The 19,495-nt window shown below is 39.2% G+C and overlaps 1 protein-coding gene across 4 annotated transcripts in view; it reads right to left on the bottom strand.

Moving 5' to 3' along the window:
- LOC126481571 (kinesin-like protein KIF21A) overlaps positions 1-19,495 on the bottom strand; it is a 500,490-nt gene that overhangs the window by 172,854 nt on the left and 308,141 nt on the right. For all 4 annotated transcript variants that reach the window (XM_050105427.1, XM_050105430.1, XM_050105428.1 and 1 more), the window contains exons 2-4: positions 18,531-18,753; positions 454-693; positions 103-321 (exon numbers count right to left, since the gene is read on the bottom strand). In XM_050105427.1, coding sequence (XP_049961384.1) covers positions 103-321; positions 454-693; positions 18,531-18,753 — 682 coding nt within the window. The remainder of the gene's footprint in view (positions 1-102; positions 322-453; positions 694-18,530; positions 18,754-19,495) is intronic.

The following is a 19,495-nucleotide window of genomic DNA, read 5'->3' as shown; positions in this document are numbered from 1 at the left end:
TCCTGTGACTATTTGTTTGATAACTGGTGCACAAGAACAATGGATCACCACATTAGTTAGACTGCTATGTGGGAGGAAGCAACCAGTTTTGTTTCCAATTACCTCTACTTTCACGAGCCTTTGCTGTTTGATGTGTAGGGTAAATATTGCATGTGATCTTGAAGACTGAGCATTCATCTGTGTGCTAGCAGTGGTTCTTGATAAAGCACCTAACCTAAGGCACTGTAAAGCCTCTTCTGCTGAGGAGACAGATTTCATTGTTACACCAACAACATAAATACCACCTTCTGCATCTTCATGAATTTTTATACCAGTTTTTCCCTGAAAACAATAATTTAAAGAAAATAACACAAGAAATTCAAGTAAGGCTTTATGTAATTATTTCCTTGTACATACTCAATATATTTTAGTTTAATAATAAATACTGCAGTGAGTCTGGAAATTGTGTCTCACCTTTGTGAATTGCTCCCTTGCAGGATCAAACAAGTCAATTATTTCTTCATTGTAAAGCTCCATGAACTGTGCCATAATTTTAAATTCTGGTGGTGGCTGTCCCATCTCTTTTGCTTTCTCCACTCTCGAGGCAATGCCATTAAATAAATGATTAATAGCTCTTGGTATAATTCCCACCTGTGATGGGTCAACTTCAACATCAAATCCCGTCCCCATAGTGTAAGTCTTCCCTGAGCCAGTCTGAAGTAAAGAAGTATATAATATATTATTCTCTGCAGTATAGTGTATAATGTTAACATACTAGTGCACGGGCATAAAAATGTTTAATTTATTCTCTCTCAAACAGCTAGCTAAGAAAGTGTGAGGTCATTTTTCTTAGTGAAAAAAGGATTGAGCATAAAAAGTAGTATATTTAATATTTTATAATAACTAAGCAATTTACAAAATAAAGGCTCATTCAGGTCCATAAATCTGAAAGTTAATCACTGAAATGATCAATGGTTCACAATGACATTAATTTACTGGAACAAAATACACAGTTAAATTTAAGAAGTGAGAACCTAATGCAAGGTAAGCAGTGAAGACAGAAACTGAATTGGCACATATATAAATCATCACAGGAATGTCTCTTTAATTACCACTGGATTGTTGGATAGTTGGTTGATTGGTGGCTAAAGAACTAAACAGTGATGTTATCAGTCCTTAAGCCAAGAGAGCATTCATTCTGAGATAGTGACATCGGTCTGAAATTTGAACAGAGTATCAGAGTACACAGGAGCTGTAAAAACTGGGGTGTTTAAGACAAGACTGATGCCAGAGCTGAGAAATAATTTCCAGTGCAGACAGCAGAGCAAATGAGGGGCTGCCTTTCACCACTCACTAACCCAACTGAAGACAGGACAGTGGCAGAGAGAATGGCTTCTAGATGGAAGACTCATAATAGTAAAAGTGAGAAGGTCAAAAATATAATGTAAATCAGTTGGAAAACAGAAGAAAGAAATAATCTGTCAAGTAGGTGGGTGGGGCAAGGTGAGTGTCCCCTGGCCTCTCCATGCAATAGGAAACATACCTCCCCAACCCATTATAAGCGAAACACTACAGAGGGGAAGAGCACCAATTATCATAACAGAAAACAGGGTGTGGTCAAAAAGAGCTGACTGCCTCTAAAAGCAATTAAAACAAGATTACAAAAGGGATGACTGATGTAGCTGGAGAAGGTGGTATTTCAAGGATGCCTCAGGCCTAGCATGCGGCAGGAGATGCCCAACCCCACAACCCCACCCCCACACCAAAAATAGTTTGTTACATTGTATCTGAGAACAGAAATCACTTTCACAAAAAATAATCAAGAAACAGTTCGACGACCAAGCGAGGTGGCGCAGTGGTTAGTACACTGGACTCACATTTGGGAGGATGACTGTTCAATCCCGCGTCCGGCCATCCTGATTTAGGTTTTCCGTGATTTCCCTAAATCGCTCCAGGCAAATGCCGGGATGGTTCCTTTGAAAGGGCACGGCTGACTTCCTCCCATGTCCTTCCCTAATCCGATGAGACCAATGACCTCGCAGTTTGGTCTCTTCCCCTAAAAACAACAACAACAGTTCGACTGCCCACGAGTCGCCTGTATGTACTAGAGGAAAAGAATCCTGAAGATCACACTTACCCTGGAGAGCCAGAAGGAGGGGGCATTCCACCAGAATGAACCACTATGTGTAATGCTCCACAACCACAACATGAGGGTGGCTTATTACATAAAATATAACAATGGGTTAACCTGGTATAACAGATGCAGAAGCAATACAGGATTCCTTCCAAGCAGAATGGAAGGAGGAGTGTAGTGCTGCAGTAGTCTCCTAGATGGTGTGGAGGGGACAGTAGCCCATGAGTAGTTGTTTCATTGAAGGATGAGATATCTTATATGCACTTGCAAATCTGCACTAGGAATCACCAAAGCCAACATTCACTGAGTAATCACTTCTCTAGCCAAATGGTCAGCTAATTCATTCTCTGGGATGACTTGGGACCCAGACAAAATCAATTGAACAGCAAGCATGACTATGGTCCGAGAGGAGGTCATAAACAGCTCACCACAGGGTGACAGGAGTAATACAGATCAATGGCCTGGATCCCTGCTCACTGAGTCACTAGAAACTAAAATGCAGCCTAGGGGCATTTGCCCAACAAAATGTAGAGCTCTGATAATGGCTAACACATCTGTCGTAAAAGCACTCAAACGTCCTGGCAACTAATGTTGTTCCTAGTCAGCGGGAGATAGAAAAGCATATCTCACTCAACCGTTGGTTTTAGGGCCAATAGTATTAACGACCATGGTATCCTGATAGTCCTGAATAACTGGAAGGAACAGACACCGAAAGGTCATGGGAGTGACTGACACTTTAGGACCTTTAAATAAATCAATATTAATTCTCAGTCTGGATACTAATAAAGGTGGCGTGTGCAGGAAAACATGGGGAGGATGGAAGGACATTCAAAGGAAGTTGAGTGGAGGTCCCAGTACAGGTGCATTCCTACTGGTAATCCCCCAACCAAGGGCAGGTGTAAGGGATTCAATGTTCCTCTCATGTAAAAGAAACCGGTAAGTTGAATGATTAGAAAATTGTTGGCTGGTGATTGCATAAGTGAGCAATAGTCGGTACAGTCAGAACTGAAGAAGGAAGAAAATCACTTAGGCAAGTAGGCGTGCTAAAGGACTAGTACAGAAGGTGCCAGTGGCTAGTCTTATTCCATGATGATGGAGCAAGTAATGTGATCCACACTGCAAGAGGTGTCGATAATGAAGCAGAGAACATTAAGCTTCCACATGCAGTTTGTCTTTAGTGATGAATATGGAGCAGCCAAGTTAGCTTTTTATCAAAGGAGAGTCCCAAAACTCAGGACTATGAGAATGTACAAGTGGTGGGTACACAAATAGGTTTGGGATCAGGATGGACCACAATACGATGCACAAATGCATGACTTCCGTTTTCACTGGTGAGAAACTGAAACCGTGGAGAAGGATTCAAGCTGAGACACTCTGGATGACAACTCGGAGTTGGTGTTCAGCCAAGACTGAAGAATAAGAGCTACACCAAATGCAAAATTTGTAGATGTACAGTGCAGGGATGACCAGGGGTCCAATGGAGAACACTACCCAATCGATGGCAAGGAGGAAGAGTAACACTCTTACCTGCAAGAAAACATTTTCTTGAATATCTAGGCGGCTGAGAGATAATCAGTTCTAACCCAAAACAACCGCTGGGACAAAAACTGTCAAATAAAAATTGATGGGTTGGCTGAAGAGGCCCAGTGATTGAGGGTAAGTAAAATGTGTGTTGCATGCACTATGAAGGTCAAAAAACTGTCAGGTGGTGTCGGCATTTAGAAAATGCCTGTCTAATTGACATTTCCAACCGAAACAGATGATTGGCTGTGGATTGTCCCTCCCAGAAACCAAAAGGGTACAAAAGGCGACATAAATGCATTGCAACCGGTGGGCTACTATCCTTTCAAGCAGTTTGCAGAGTATGTTGGTGAGGCTAATCTGTCAGTAGCTGTGGAGGATTCTTGGGTCTTTGTCTGGGTTAAGCACTGGGACAATGTTACTACGTCAACATTGCAAAGGGAAGATACATTTGTGTGTCAAATACAGCTGAAGACCCTGAATAGGTGGAAGATGTGAGTAACATTCAGATGTTGAATCATCTCATTATGAATCACGCCTGGAGCCACATTATGTGATGAAGCAAGAGTGTGAAGCACTTCCTCAAGGTGGGGAAGGTGGGGGTTGAACCATTGGGAGATGTCTTTAACTAGTAGTTTGTGTGTTTGAAAGGTTGCTGTAAGAGAAGAGGATGCCAATGCTGTCACGAAGTGGGACACAAGGTGTTCAGCAAGAACAAATACTTACAAATATCATCCTGAAGGATGATACCTGAAGGTATTTTTCATCTTTACTGTCCCAGAAGACTACAGAGCTTGGTCCAAGCCTAGGATCATGAGTCAAATGTTACCAAAGACGTGACAGAGCTCCCAGCATTCTTTGTCACTGCATTGAAGTAGATAGTGAGCTTTGATGCAAACAAAAAAAAAAAAAAAAAAAACAAAAAAAAATAAACAATCCAAGTTCTGGCCCCAGACTGGCCAATCCTCCTCCTCCTCCTCGTTTTGTAACTTTTGGTGGCCAAGATTCTTGTGAGCGTTTATCTGATGTGAGTGTGGAGACATGTGAAGAGTGGGCAGCTCTCAGACCCACATGCTGCAGCTCCTTGATCCATTGGATGATGCTAAAGTGTGCGTGATTTACGACGGCGGCCGAGTTTAGGTTCGTTCTGCGCATCTGACGTCACAAAACAAAGTCAGCCATGAACAGAGAACGATGTTGCCAGAGCTTGACTGCAGTGCAGACCACGGACGAGTGGCTTCAGTTTCAGAAACGTTCGGTTATAAATAAAGTAATTGAACAAAAGCAATGTCTTGATAGCAGACTTTCCTTTATAGAAAGCTTGGAAAAATTGCTTCATATGCTATTAATTAATTAAACCAAACAAGCAATTAGCCTCCTAATTCAGGAGATAGCAAGGAAAGGTGTTTGTATCATTCTCACGAACCGCTTTTTCGAAATAAAGAACAGCGGTAATTGTTTATTTCCTATTGTACTTCGACGAAACGTGAATAATTTATAGTCATATCATCAGTGTTTGTCGGTATTTTGCATGACATTGTATAGTCCTCCAGGAGTTTATTCAAACGACGAGTTGCGTTAGTGTAATGGTTAAGGTGTTTGATTACAAAGTGAAAGGTTGTGTGTTCAAACCTTATTCGGTTCTTAATATTTTGTTTATTTAACAACAATATCGAGGTGCCTTACTTCATGAATTTTATTTGTTTGAATGTGATTTTTTGAAATTTCTAGATCTCTTTGTCTCTTCATTATAATCATAATAAGTTTTCGTTTTTTTCTAATTTTGTCCTCCAATATTTCGAAAAGGCACACATACAATATTCATGTTATCTGTTTTGTTTGTATATCTTCTCTTCCGCAGTCGCTGTTTTACTATTCATATTGAAATATATTCTTTGCGACAGTGTTAAAAGTACTATTTATAGCAGAATTTCGGCTCGTACGTTGCCGAGTTACTTGATTGTCTGACGCAATTCTTTGCTTCGCTGCTTTGGCAACATCATCATATTCAATGTTTTCGTCGACTGATCTATGTTTTGGCAAGTATTTGCTGTCCATTGTGACAAACACAAATTTTTTGCGCGTTGCGCCTCACTGACAATATATTTTAGTTTCTATGTTTTATTACGTCCACAATTCAGTTTTGTGTACTTCACCAATTTTGTTTTAATCAGAACTTTTTAGAAAAAGGCGAAATGACTCTGGTATAAACAAAAGTTTTATTACAGTCGCGAAAGATGGAATATTTCTCAATATTACATACGACACCTATCTGGTACTTAAATTAAATGAGATATTGTTATACAGTAAATTTTATATGAAATTTTGGTATATTGTCCACATTTCATTCTGAACATTGTGGCAACTAAAACGACCATACGGAAAGTATACGCTATGGACTTTTACCTCTGCAAACTCTTCAAAATTTCGTGCAATGGTTTACTACATTTAATGCTGCACAATAACTGCATTGAACGTCGAAACAAAATTAAGTCATTTATGGGGGGGCAGGTATCACTCAAGAAGAAGCGTAAAAATAAAATTTTTGGGCCAAATAGTTTTTGTGAATCCAATGATGTGTGTGTCAAAGCAGTCGGAACACCATGTGTCTGCACAGGCGAGCAGTGCTGTGATGACAAAATCGCGCACAATGCGGAATGCGGGGAGTACGTCTCTGTAGCAGCGAAAGGGTTAATGCGGCCGTGGTGGCTTTACTTCATAAACTGTGCGCTCCTCCCTAAACGTAAGTTTGCGAACTATACTATACTATAGCGCTGCTTCTTTTGGCGTGTGCGTCGTTTGCAACTGGCAACGCAGCAGTCTCCCGCGTCTGGGCGGCCATGCGCGAGCCGCCAAGATAAAAGAATTCGACTATAGTCCTCTGATCTGTGGGTTTTTATGGAGATAAGTAAAAAGAGGGAGCCATGAGAGGGAGGGGGGTGGGGCAGTTGTAGATCCATTTGGAGAAAACTAAGTGGGAGGGGGTGATAGCTGTCATTTTTGCATAATTTGGTATCTCGACAGGATGTAGACGTTCGTATTTCTTTCTCACCTCAGTAAATGACAGGGAATCAGGTGATTTATAAAGTTTTTTTCCTTTCTTTTTGCATACTGGGTAAATTGGTGAATATGGAGGAGGATGATGCATACAACTGGTACACAAAGGGGTTTGCTCGCAAGGATGATCTTCACGGAGTGATCAACCGCAGCTTTCGCATTTTGAGTCTGTCGTGCAGTGGGATGACGTACAGCTAAAGCATAAGAGTCAGAAACACTTTGTGGGCGGTGGGATAAAGTTTCGCTTCATTCCTGTACATCATGACTAATTTTTTCCCGGAGAATGAAAAAAATTCCTATAGAAACCAAGATTGAAGCACATGTACCTGTTTGATTATTCTTAGGACCAAGACTGAGGAGCATGCATCTGTTCGATTATCCTTGGGACCTTTTTGGATGCATTGGACTGTGTGTACATCTCACCTTTTCAGATTAGTTCTTAGCGTGTTGGCTGTTTGGAATGTTAAATGTCTGTAAAAGCTAACTCTTAGAACCATCTTCAAAATTTCATTTGCAGCAGTAGTCACCCAGTAATTCATGTCTGAAGACCTCTAGATTGTGCAGCAGAGGAGGCTTTAATCAATTGTGATCCACTGTGTGTTTTTTGAAATGAGTAAGCTACTCCAAATTTATCTTCTATATGTTCCATAAATGAAAGAATGGTTTCATCACTGAAAGTATCTCCATCCAACCAAGGGCTCTCCCAACAGGTGTCACACAGCTGCAGTAAATGTCATCTGGCATGACAGCCACTGGCATGCGTCCTAGTGTCCCAAGAAGACAGGTCACTATTCATTGGCGTGCATTGGAAGCTGGCAGCACAGGCATCACAGTTGTGGTCCCTGTATTGTCAGGGGACTTGAACGAAATGGTACATTAATGACCCCATCACATCAGGTTCACTAACATATGGGTGTTTAAGTATGGAGTGGGGTTTCCATTGTCACTGTGTGCAGATGATCTTTTGAACTGTAGCCAGTTAGTGCTACTCAAGGCATCCACCACAATTGGTTCACATACTCGAAAATTTAGATGATGGAAGGTCAAACTTAAAAGTGGACCAAATATTACTTCAGCCAAAAAGTGATGTAAAGGAAATGGATAAAGATGTGAATGAAAGAAAGCATAATCTAGTCAACATCAAAGACTGTCACCATGGTACAAAGGCTAAGAGAAGTATGGAACTATAAAAGGTGGAATCTTTTGTGGTTTCTGTATAACAGTTTATTCTACTTTCTTTTCTTGGTGAATGTGTGTTTGGAAAAAAAGAAGAAGAAGAAGAAATCATAGTTGTCATACTATCAGCATTCACAGGAAAGAATCCGAAATACATTCATGTAATAATATTATTATTGCAATCACTTACTCTTGTTTCTTTATATTCCAAAAGTAGTTTTGTAGCTAAACACTCATTTTCTGCTAACTGTTTTTAGCGATTTAAAAGGCACTAAGTATTGTACTACACCATTTGTGTACACAATAATGCAAATCAATAATATATTGGTTTTTACAGCCATTTTTTCCTTATCACTTTCACTAACATTTACTCACAATTGTCATGCAGTGGGATTTTTATTGGCATGAGCTGTGACACAGATATATAAAGAAGTGTGTTCCAAGTATCTGAAGATGAGCAATTATCAACTCCAAAACTAGTTATGCAATTTAAAACTGTGAGACTGGTTGTTGTTAACATAATAAAACATAAAATTACATTCCACAGTCACAGAGTTCAGTGTGATTCCAAACTTATACAACAAAAAATTAGTTCATCTTTAAAATAGATTGCTGACACGGAGCAAAATCGGATAGGCATGTAATAATTTTTGAAGTGGATGTGTAGTGTGTACCATTACAGTTTTCTGTTGCAACTGGTTTGGGTAATAAGCTGAATACTGATCTTGATGCCTCATAGTTGTCTGCCTGTATTTTTAAGTATTTGTAATTAGTCGAATTTTGGTTAATGTGTGCTATGCTGGGCTAACAAAACTGACCTTTTGAGCAATGTATCCCTGTTTTGCAATCACAGTAAATGGTTACTTAGCCGTTTTGAAAGATTGTAGATTTAAGATGTTGGTAAGATGCTAGCTAAATACCCTGCACCCTCTTCACCTACAATGTTTATCTGAAGTTCAAGCAGAAAGAACACACTGTTATAGAATTTATTCTTACAATTGAAAGTGCAAATGCAGCAGTGAGAGTGGAACCTGCTGGAATCCCAGAGGCAATACAGTACAATCTGCATTTGCAAGCTATATACTGTGAGGATACACAACACTTTCACATTCAAGAATCATTTGTGAATATTGTGGAACTCGAGCTAAACAATGTTCTGGCGACAATGAAAATTTGTGCTGGACCAGGACTTTAACCTGTATTTACTGCATTACCTAAGAGGTCGTCTTAAGTGCTTCCACTATCTGAGCATGCTCCCTGGACAGATCCGAACTTCCATGTGTCTACATCCTGTGTCTAAATCCTGTGATCAAATAGACATTGTGAATCTTGCACAGGGAGAGACCTATGATTAAAGTGGTGGTCCTATTTTTAGGCATGAATTACTATATTGCAGTGCCTGCATCATTTCGATGAACTCTGCAATGTCTTTCAGAAATGTTCTTGCATGCATGCAAGGCTGTAACTTAATCACACATCCCTTGCACACTATTCACAGTACCTGTGTGAGTATAGAATGCACACAGAACTGGAGATGGGCAGTCAACATCTGAACTGATTCAAAGAACCTGATATTTTTAAAGAGTGAATTATGGATGATTAGGAAGAAAATGAATGATAGCTCATCCAATTTCAGAACGTGTCTCTGGTGGCTGTAATGAGTGGGATGAAAATTCTAGAATAGGCTGCTGCAACAGTGGCCCACCCTGCATCCTTAATAAATGTTTCCAAAGCTACAAAAAATGCATACACCACATGCACCTGTGGATTTTCACACTTTACTATTACATAAAGCTTTCTCCTCCATGAAAACAGAAAATAAAGAAAGCTCCATTTCTTTCTATTTATTGGCTGGTGGGCAGTATCCATTCAGCTATCTTAGTAGTAATACAATGACAATATGAAAGTAAACGCTTTACCCAGTCTGAAAGTCGAAACAAAATATTCAACCCAGCTAGGAATCGAACCTGGGCACCTTCGCTTCACTATCTGCCATACTGACCACACAGCTACTGGGACAAAAGAAAGAAGTACTTCAGGACATTACATTAAGGCAGAAAGCACTTCCAGCATCATGTTTCCACTCTTGAGTTCAAAGAATATCTCAAATTTCAGAAGTTCAATACTTTTGAGTGAGTTGTTACTTCTTGTCCTTGACTTAGCACCTGACTCTGAATGTGTTGCGAGTGATCATAAAAGCTGTTGTCTTCAGCTACTGTGCGGTCAGAGGGTATCGCAAAGTGATCCAGGAATCACTCCCCTCCACACAGCTTAGGCTCCCCACCACTCTCACCAATCATATATTAGGCTGTCTCACTAACTCACTGCTCTCCCCACCACTCTCAGGAATCAGACTGCAAAATAGCTCTCTAGGTCACTACTCCACACCACTCTTACAGATCAGATTGCAAGCTAGCTCGCTGCACCCCGCCGAGGCAACTAGCTCTCACGGTCAAGATCGCTTGGAGCAGCAGACCACATGGCGACTTGAGACGTCACTCCATTCTCTGTGCTCTTGGCATAATGATGCAGCTTGCAACTCGCTTTCTTAACTTAGCACCTCTCCATCCGAGTTCAGCTATTTATTCTTTGTATCCTTATTTGATTTGTTCTAGGCGTCCTCTTCTAGTGTTGTTGCTCTTGTTTTCTTGTTGTGCGGGAGTTCTTGTTAGGTGTTCTGTTATGTCTTCTTCTATGACTGTTGCACTTATAGTTGCTGTTGTTGGTGTGTTGGTAGCCTTTATGAAGGTTTTAATTACTTTGGATAGGTGGGATACTAAATATAATGGTATGCACAACACACAATTATTTTAACATACATGATAGTCCAAGTATAAAGGTTGTTTCAGGAGAAATGGTCAATATTCAGAGGAACGATCATTTGAAGCAAAAACCTAAATATGGACATATGCCCTATTCGAAATAGTTTCTGAAATGCAATATATTTAAAGTTACTTTTGTATGTTTTTCTTGAGCAAAACGAAATCTGCAGCCTCTAGCAAAACTTGTTGCAGTATAAAATTAAACTACATTAAATTTCCTTTAGAAAAGTCCAATTCATTTTTTCTCAAAGGCTCAGAAGTTGCATGAAGAGAGCGAAAGAATTGAGGTGTAGGTAAGCCAGTTGCAGTAGTTTCCCGATTTGATATGCCATGTGCCCTACATCAAATTATTTGTCTCAACTTCATCTAGACCACTATGGAAATGAAGACCCATGCTTCTTGACAGAACGTAAAGGAACGATACGCCAGACCCACACCACCACACTAGGCAAGCTTCTAATGGAAATGGTTTGCCGTTGCCTTCCTCCGACCATAATGGGGATGGATGGGATGACAACACCACCCAGTCATGTCGGGGCAGGTACAAATCCCTGACCCTGCTGGAAATCGAAGCCGGGATCCCGTGCTCGGGAAGCGAGAGCACTACCGTGAGATCACGAGCTGTGGACTACACTACTATGGTATGTTGTAAACAATTACAATGTACTGAACAATAAAGAAAATAAGTAACAATGTAAATTAAATATGTTCTGCCTCCAATACCATTCAGAATAGTGCATATGTCCACATGAAGTATTTTGCTTCAAACGATAGTTCCTGTCATGTCCCTGAATATTGACCATTCATCCAGGGCCAACCAGTATACTAAGTTTAATTTCTTATTTATTCATTTAACCTGAACAGATTAATGCCATCAGGAGTCCTCTTACATAAGACCGGAGTTTTTATGTAATTATAAAACTTATTTACATCACAATTACTTAAAAAATCGTAATATTTTTAATATGATATCTCTTCTTCTCTCTGCATATATTAGCCATTTGTCTGTTATGCCTTGTAGGTTGAAATTGTTGATTTTCCTCAGTATTCCTAAGTATCTTCTGTTCACTTGGTAATAATTATCATAAAGTTTTGTAATCTGTCATCTTCCATTCTTCTGACATATTCCTTCTAGTTGTTTCTGTATTCTTTAACCTGGTCATTCACGTTTCTCACTCTCAGCTTTTTTCTGATGTCCTCGTTCACTCTCCAGTCAGACAATGTACCCAGCTACTATTCTTAGCAATCGGGTCTTTAGTGCTTGCATTCTGATGGGAACGAGTGTTTCTGCTAGGTAAGAGATTCAATGTCTAGGGAGCAGTAGTGGGCCAACAATAAACTTGATCATCTGAACCGCAATGTCATGCTGTGCAGTAAATGCTGAGCTAAAGGATATTTTGACAGCATTGTCAGGCCAAGAAAGAATTTTTCGCTACTACTATCATTCACTTCCACAAAGTAATCAATAAGTCTATGTTTTGTTTACAGTTTGTTGAAGGTTATTTCCAAAGTTAAGTAATGGTTTAATTCCTTGAAGGACAATGGGATCAGCTGCAGCTTCTACTTTGCCTACTCTTTGCTAGATCACAGAAGTTTTCCCATAGAGCATCTGGTCTTTATGTTTAGGTTAATGTATTGCCATGTCTTTGTTTCTCTCATATGATTGACTCTGTTAGCTTTCTGGTTGTAACCACTTTTATTTTCAATGGTAGGAAGTCGCTTGTAAGCGTCTTCAAGATTCATGAACTTTTTTCGCTCTTCTGTTAGCCAAGGTACAGTTTCCAGTCTTTGGAGGAGCATATTTATCGCGTAATACAGTTAGTTGGGTAATAAATCCATGGAGTTGGTCTTCCACGTCCAGGATTGGTATGCAAAATTTGGTATCCCAAATTATCTGTTGTGCCTCCACTGCAAGTTCAGGCACACAGATACTCTTAAAGTCTCTGTAGGTTGGCACAGTTTATTCCTTACATATTTTACAGAGTAATGTCATGAATATTATGTTGTAAGCTGATATTCCAGGTATGTATATCTTTGCTTGTGGATTTCGTAGCAAATATATGTATGGGTGCCGGACTATAGTCTGCATTATGGATAGGTGCAAGGTGAAATACTGTTTCATTTGAAGAGGAAACTACACACTTTAATTTGACAGTGAAGGGGGGGAATATTTATGTTAGTGTTCCTACCATTACTTATATCCTCCTAAGTCTAATCGAATTTTGAAAGGTCAGTTCTGAAACAAGCTATCCCACGTACTTTCTGACGTATGTAGCGGACGCATATTAGGCAAATTTTCTTAAGGAATTTGATATTTACAACATATATTTGACTTGTTTGTCTTCATTAGTAATGGATGTGAGAAACACAGTCAACAATAAGTTACAGCGTTTGTAAGCCACTACTCAACCTGCTCATCTGTAACTTCTGTGGTGTCTTAGGACAGTGGAGTCTATATTTAGGGAACTGGAGAGCATGCTTGGCTTGAGCCAGATGTCCACTTCATTAGAAGAAAGGCATGGTATTCTGAAATATATAGCGGAATTCGTCAAAATGAGTTGAAAGTGATGAGCAACTATGTTCTACAGTAGCATTACAGACACACTGGTAGAGCTAGTGGCTGCATGAATAGACAAGTTCGTAGCTCCTATAGCACAGGCTTTAAGAGTTCAAATGAACTGCTTTTTTCCAGTCTTTATCTGCACCATTATCCTGCCAGCTTTTGGTCAAACACTATGTAGCCAAAATTCAGATATCACATTACTCAAAATTTTTCTTTCAGCAGTGAATTCTTCGCATATTATCAGGTTTGCCTTCGCGAGTTTCTTAATCACTGTAATTGTTTCACGCCGTTTTTTATATGATACAAACTTCACACGATTGTGGGTCTAGGTTTCGCAGATCACTACGTTCTACATCCTACACTATAACTTCTGATTGTAGAATGTGCTGCATGTACGAGTATATCTGTTCTCACTTCAAGCTTTTACAATTTGAAATGGCTATGTTAATAGTAAATATTTTAATTTTAGAAATGTACTTTTCAGTGTAGCACAACAATATGTCATCCACATTGCCTTCATCTAGAAGAATTACGAGCCATGTTCGGTACCATTTTACCAAAATGGAAGGAACGGGAAAATGCGGCTACGGGTCAGCAGATAATTGCCATGGGCTGTGGTCATCATCAAACCTGAAGAGACATCTAAAATCGAAGCATCCTACAGTACCTCTGGAACGATGTGGATCGCGAAGCCGATCAAGGTCGCCATCGATCGATGCAGAAATTCGAGAATTCATTTCTCGTGAACTGTCGTCACTGAGGTCTGCTTCCACCTAGGGTGAATGCATCCACCCAGCAACACAAATGACTGTCAAGCTGCATCCAGCCCATTAGTGTCGTCAAGTTCTGGACCAAGTTCTGATTTTTTCCTATTGCGGTGCCCTCACCCTCAACTGCCTTTCATTTACAACAACCAATAAGTAATTTATATAATTAAACAAGTCAAAACATGTAAAAACGTTATCAAACTCTCTAATACCCAGTTTGCACCACGAGTTATTTGATAAAATTAAAAATGATTTGACCACCGCAACGACAGTCTGTCTTACGTCTGATGTGTGGACGAGTGTAAATACAAGTAATATTAGTTTCTATGCATTGACTGCACATTTCATAGATGAGAAGAGTGAACTAAAGTCTTACCTTTTTAGAGTGTTCACAATTCGAAGACAGGCATACTACAGAAAACATCTCAAAATGAGTAAAGTCTGTTATCCCAAATATAATATCAATTTTAAAATCACTTCCATAACAACAGAAGATGCGTCAAATATGAAATTAACTGCATGCTTCTTAAACTTCCGCACATCCCACGCATTGCACATTCTTTAAACCTCGCTCTGCAACACGCAATTCAGATGCCCATACAGAAAACCGTCGACGAGGTCAAATGAGTTGTTATCTTTCTTAAGGAGGGAGCCTTTGCTTTAAGAAAATTTGCTGGAATACAATAAATTAAAAAAAAAAGACAAACTGAAGCAAGATGTCGCAATCATATGGAACTCTACTTACGAAATGCTGCAAAGATTTACTTTTTAAAGATCCCATAATTTATTGCCTCGCTATTTTAGATGGAAAATTAATCACCTTTACGGTACAGACTGAAAGATAATGCAACAGCCTTTAAGGATTTTGAAAGTTTTTCATGAGGTAACCAAAGCAGTGTCCTAAGAGGAAACAGTCTCTCTTTCAAAAATGAAAATCTTGCCAAGATGAATGAAACAGTAACTAAAATCTTTTAAAGACAAAAATGAAGATTATACTAAAGAAATAGCGAGTGGTTGATCATTTTCGTAAAGCGTTATCAGAGTGGTTTGGGGTTACCTCCAACAATGAACTGATTAGTCAGGCAATGTTGCTGGACCCCCAATTCAAAGGCAAGGATTTTCAGACGACAAAGCACTCCAGGACTGCTAAGCGGAGGATAATGCAGAAATATAGGCGTTGGTTGTTTAACAAGAAAAAATAAGAGCTCATTTCTCAACCAGTTATCACTGTGAGACATGAGACTACTTCATCTGAGACGAGTTCAATGAAACTATTAGTCAGCTGCAAGGAAGTCATGACCCACAAAAAACAGCAACTGCCAACTGGACAAATATTTAGTGGAGGGATATTTGCCTAAATACAGCAATCCCTTAAATTGGTGGGAAACAAGAAAACTGCTGTGACCAGCACTGTTTTATTTATTTATTTGATTTATCCATCCGTTGACAATAAATATTGTATGGATGTTGTCAAGGGTACATGTAAGCCATTTCAAAGAAATGGGACACAAACAATATATACGTAAAAAAGTACAAAACAAAATAATACAATGAAGTTAATAATAATACAATGAAATTAATATAGCCTATATACACCCGTGCTTGTTATTTCAAATGCATAGTCTGTTTTTCATAAGGCTTTAGTTTTGTCCTCCCTAAACGGCAAGTCCTTATATACACAACACAGCTTAAGTATATATTTACATCACAAAACAGGTGTCCTTTAAGTATGTAAATGTAATGAATGATTAGGTACAGATAGAGTATTTTCCATTTTGCCTTTATAAATATCATCAGAAAAAATTTATTAACCTACATAGTCATTTACAGAATCAAAATATTGTTCTACTTGACATTTTTTTAATTCGGTTTTAAATTTGTTATCATCTTCTAACTGCCTGATGTTGACTGGCAGTGCGTAGCACAGTTTTGCACCGATATGGCTCACATGCCTTTGTGTATTCGTTCTTTTTGTTCGCTGAGTATGGAGTGCTGCGCTATTACGGGTATTGTAGTTATGAAAGTCGGCATTTGTCTGAAAATCTGCAATGTGGGTCCTGACATACAATACACATTTGTATATGTATAATGATGGTATAGTAAGTGTTCTAAGCTTTCTGAATATGAGTTTGCAGTGTGTCTGCGGATGACTGTGAGCTATTACTCGGATGGCCCTCTTCTGCAACAAAAAAAAAAAATTGTTTTAGGTGCCCTGTTGAGGAACCCCAAAATATTATTCCGTATGTGGCAAAAGACTGAAAATAGTCGAAATATGCCATTCTGGCACCCTCTGAGGTACAAACATTTGCAATAATTCTGAGGGCAAAGCAGGCTGGATTAAGTTTCTGTGCAAGTTTTATTACGTGGTCATTAAAATTTAAGTTTTCATCCACATGAATCTCCAGCAATTTTGTGGATGTCACTCTGTCTTAAGGCTTTGTCACCCCACACCAGATCGAGATTTATATTTTGACATCTTTTCCCAAACTGCTAATAATTTGTTTTATTTACATTCAATATCAACCTGTTTGCATTGAGCCAAGAGTGGATGTAATTTAGTACTTTATCAGCAGTTGTTGGTAGCAATTGCTTTGGTGCACTTATTATCACACTAGTATCATCTGCAAATATTATTGCTTTGGCTGCATCATCTGAGGTGTGAAAATCATTTATACAGACAAGAAACAATATGGGCCCTAGGATGCTGCCTTGTGGTACTCCTATTTCTACAATTTCTACAATTTTTTGCCTCTGATATCAACTGGTTCTAAAAGAATTATGTATCATAGGAACATCAGTGGCCTATGAAGGAATATTTTCAAAAGCAGGCAAAATGTGCACTAAGAGCAAGAGACATTGACTAAAATTGGTAAAATTTCATTTATAAATGACAACTGTCATCAAGCGCCGGCACGTCGGCCTGAAACGTTACAGCAGAGAGGGCTGTGAGAGGACGTCAGCAATTGATACGCTGACTAGGACGACACCACGACAGGAGCGGCCCCTATACGAAGAGAATGTAAGCGCCGCTCCCCCTAGCCGCGGACGCACTGGAAGACGAGCCGTGATATACACATTATAGCAGTGACTTGTGAACTGTATTATTTGCTTGCATGGAAGTTGTATACATCGAAGTGCACTGATTATTTGAACGTCGCGATTTGCTTGCGATCCATCTTTATAAATACGTAAAGTATTATCTATTTAACTTACTGTAATAAACTCCATTAATAAGATTTGCATGAATTATTGTCCAGCTATCCGAGAAAATGGCTTCCTAGGCACCCTATATTAAAAGAGTGGGAAGGATACCACGTTGGCCGGAACAACAATAGTTATTAATTTTTTTCTTTATGGGAACACATCATACAGTAATACTAACTGTAAGTCATGCTGCAGATACACTTCAATTACAGCTGTTATAATTTTTGTATTTTTTTCCAATAAAAGAATCAACATATAACAAGAGTAGTCTTCATTCTTAAAATTTTCTGCTTGATAAAAAATATTTAGGATTTTGTTGTTATATATTTTTACAGCAAACGAAATTTAAAACGCCTATATCTGAAAATTACTAGGGACAAAATCATTACTCCTCTTTATATGTTCTTTGAAAAGCCCAAATCAGATAAAAATACAGATTTAGTGACCTAAATTAAAAAGGCAATCTTTCTTCTACTTATTTTTGTGGTGGAGGTGAGTGCTGAGTCATGAAAAAGAGCTAGTTCAGTTCAGTGCGTCATCAGTTCAAAACTGATCTGTGAAAAGAATAGTTTTGCCAATCTATACGCAGAATGGTGACATGTGGAAGTTTGGATTTGGCCGGGTCAAAGTGGCAAAGCGGGGAGTTCGCATCACGGTCCGGCACAAATTTTCATTGTCACTAATACAATGTGTAGCTGGAATTTCACCCTGTTCACAAATACAAATATAATTCCTATGTTCCGTACACCTGATGAGTGCAGCAGTGCCTGTTCCTTCAGATATGCATGCTCGTCTGAAGGAATCTAGATATAATGCCTTGACTTTCTAGGATACCCAAAGCGGTTACGTCGGCCACTCACGTTAAGTGGGAAATCCGGTTTCGAGTCCTGGCGTGGCACAAATTTTCATTGTCACCAATTCGATGTGTAGCTGGAATTTCACAATATTTGCAAACACCAATAATATGATTCTTATACCTCATACAGCTGATGGTCGTAGTAATGCCTGTTCCTTCAGACATGCGGGCATATCTGAAAGACGTTGCACGGTACATTGAAACAACAGAGGCACTGCAATATGGGACTTTCACATTCAGACCAGATGTATAGTATGGCATCAAAGTTACCAGACATGTTAAAAGACAAAATGTATGTTGTTTGCATTATTATCTTGCATCTGCTGATCCAAGCGTAACACCATCACTTTTCTCTAGTTGATTCCCATATTATGATGCCAAACATTAGAACTATGGTAGTCTCACAATGACTGTCACTCAGTCCTTCACTGCGCAAAGATTTCGAACTTACTTGCCCATATGCCAGTACTGTTGCATTGTATCCTTCCAAGGAACCATCAACCAAACTGCTGACACAGGTACCATAAATTTCATCTTGCATTACAGGCATATCAAATACATAGTCATATGTGAATGCCTTATCCGAGCCCAGAGTCACCTGCGGCTCTCCTGGGGTCACAGCAGTACATACACGACACATGTCTATTACTTCTCGAGGAATCTGTGGTCGGATTCTGAAACAAAAATAAGAAGCATGCTCAGTATTCAAAAATAGATTACTTTTCTGCAGAGCTATGAGTAAAAGTTATTTTAAAGGTACTAATGTAGATGAATTATATTCTACCGGCTAAAAAGTACATAATTGGAAGTATCTCAATATTTAGTGCAGTGTAACTTTTTTAGGCGTCAAGGAGGGGGTGTGAGTTGAATGTTCTGTCAACAAGTAGGTGATATCACTGAGGTTGTGCCAGTTCATAAGATGTACATTGTAAAGGGTAAACAGTGGATTTTGATAATGTTTTGAAGACAACTTAGACAAAAATTATTTAAACACGTTCAAAGCCATAAGAATAACGCTCAGAAAATTTATTAGTCGTTATAGATAAAACATTTAATGTGGGGGAGAAAAATAGGGGAAACAAGGAAAGAGTATGTGGTATACCCTTAAAAGGTCTAAGAACAATTCCAGTGACCTTTAAAAGTTCAGCCCCCAGTAAGCCTAACGGCCTCCGACGGATATTTTTACGACCACTGTTTTTACACCATGTTACATGGTTGCAGGCGGTACACCATTCCTCGCAGACACATCGGATCGACAACGCTAAAACAGCAACAAATTGGGAGGTTCATTCACGTACGCACAAGACAGCTCCTTCCTGCCATGTCTCCACAGTAACCCATCTTACTGCGCTGCTTCCACTCATATGACTGCCTGTTACCATTTCTACAACTTCTACAGAGCTCCAAAGCGATGAG

The sequence above is a fragment of the Schistocerca serialis genome, chromosome 5 (genome assembly GCF_023864345.2).
Source record: "Schistocerca serialis cubense isolate TAMUIC-IGC-003099 chromosome 5, iqSchSeri2.2, whole genome shotgun sequence".
Lineage (NCBI taxonomy): Eukaryota > Metazoa > Arthropoda > Insecta > Orthoptera > Acrididae > Schistocerca > Schistocerca serialis.
The sequence above is the reverse complement of the archived record's forward strand: the minus strand, read 5'-3'. Positions and strand labels throughout refer to the sequence as shown.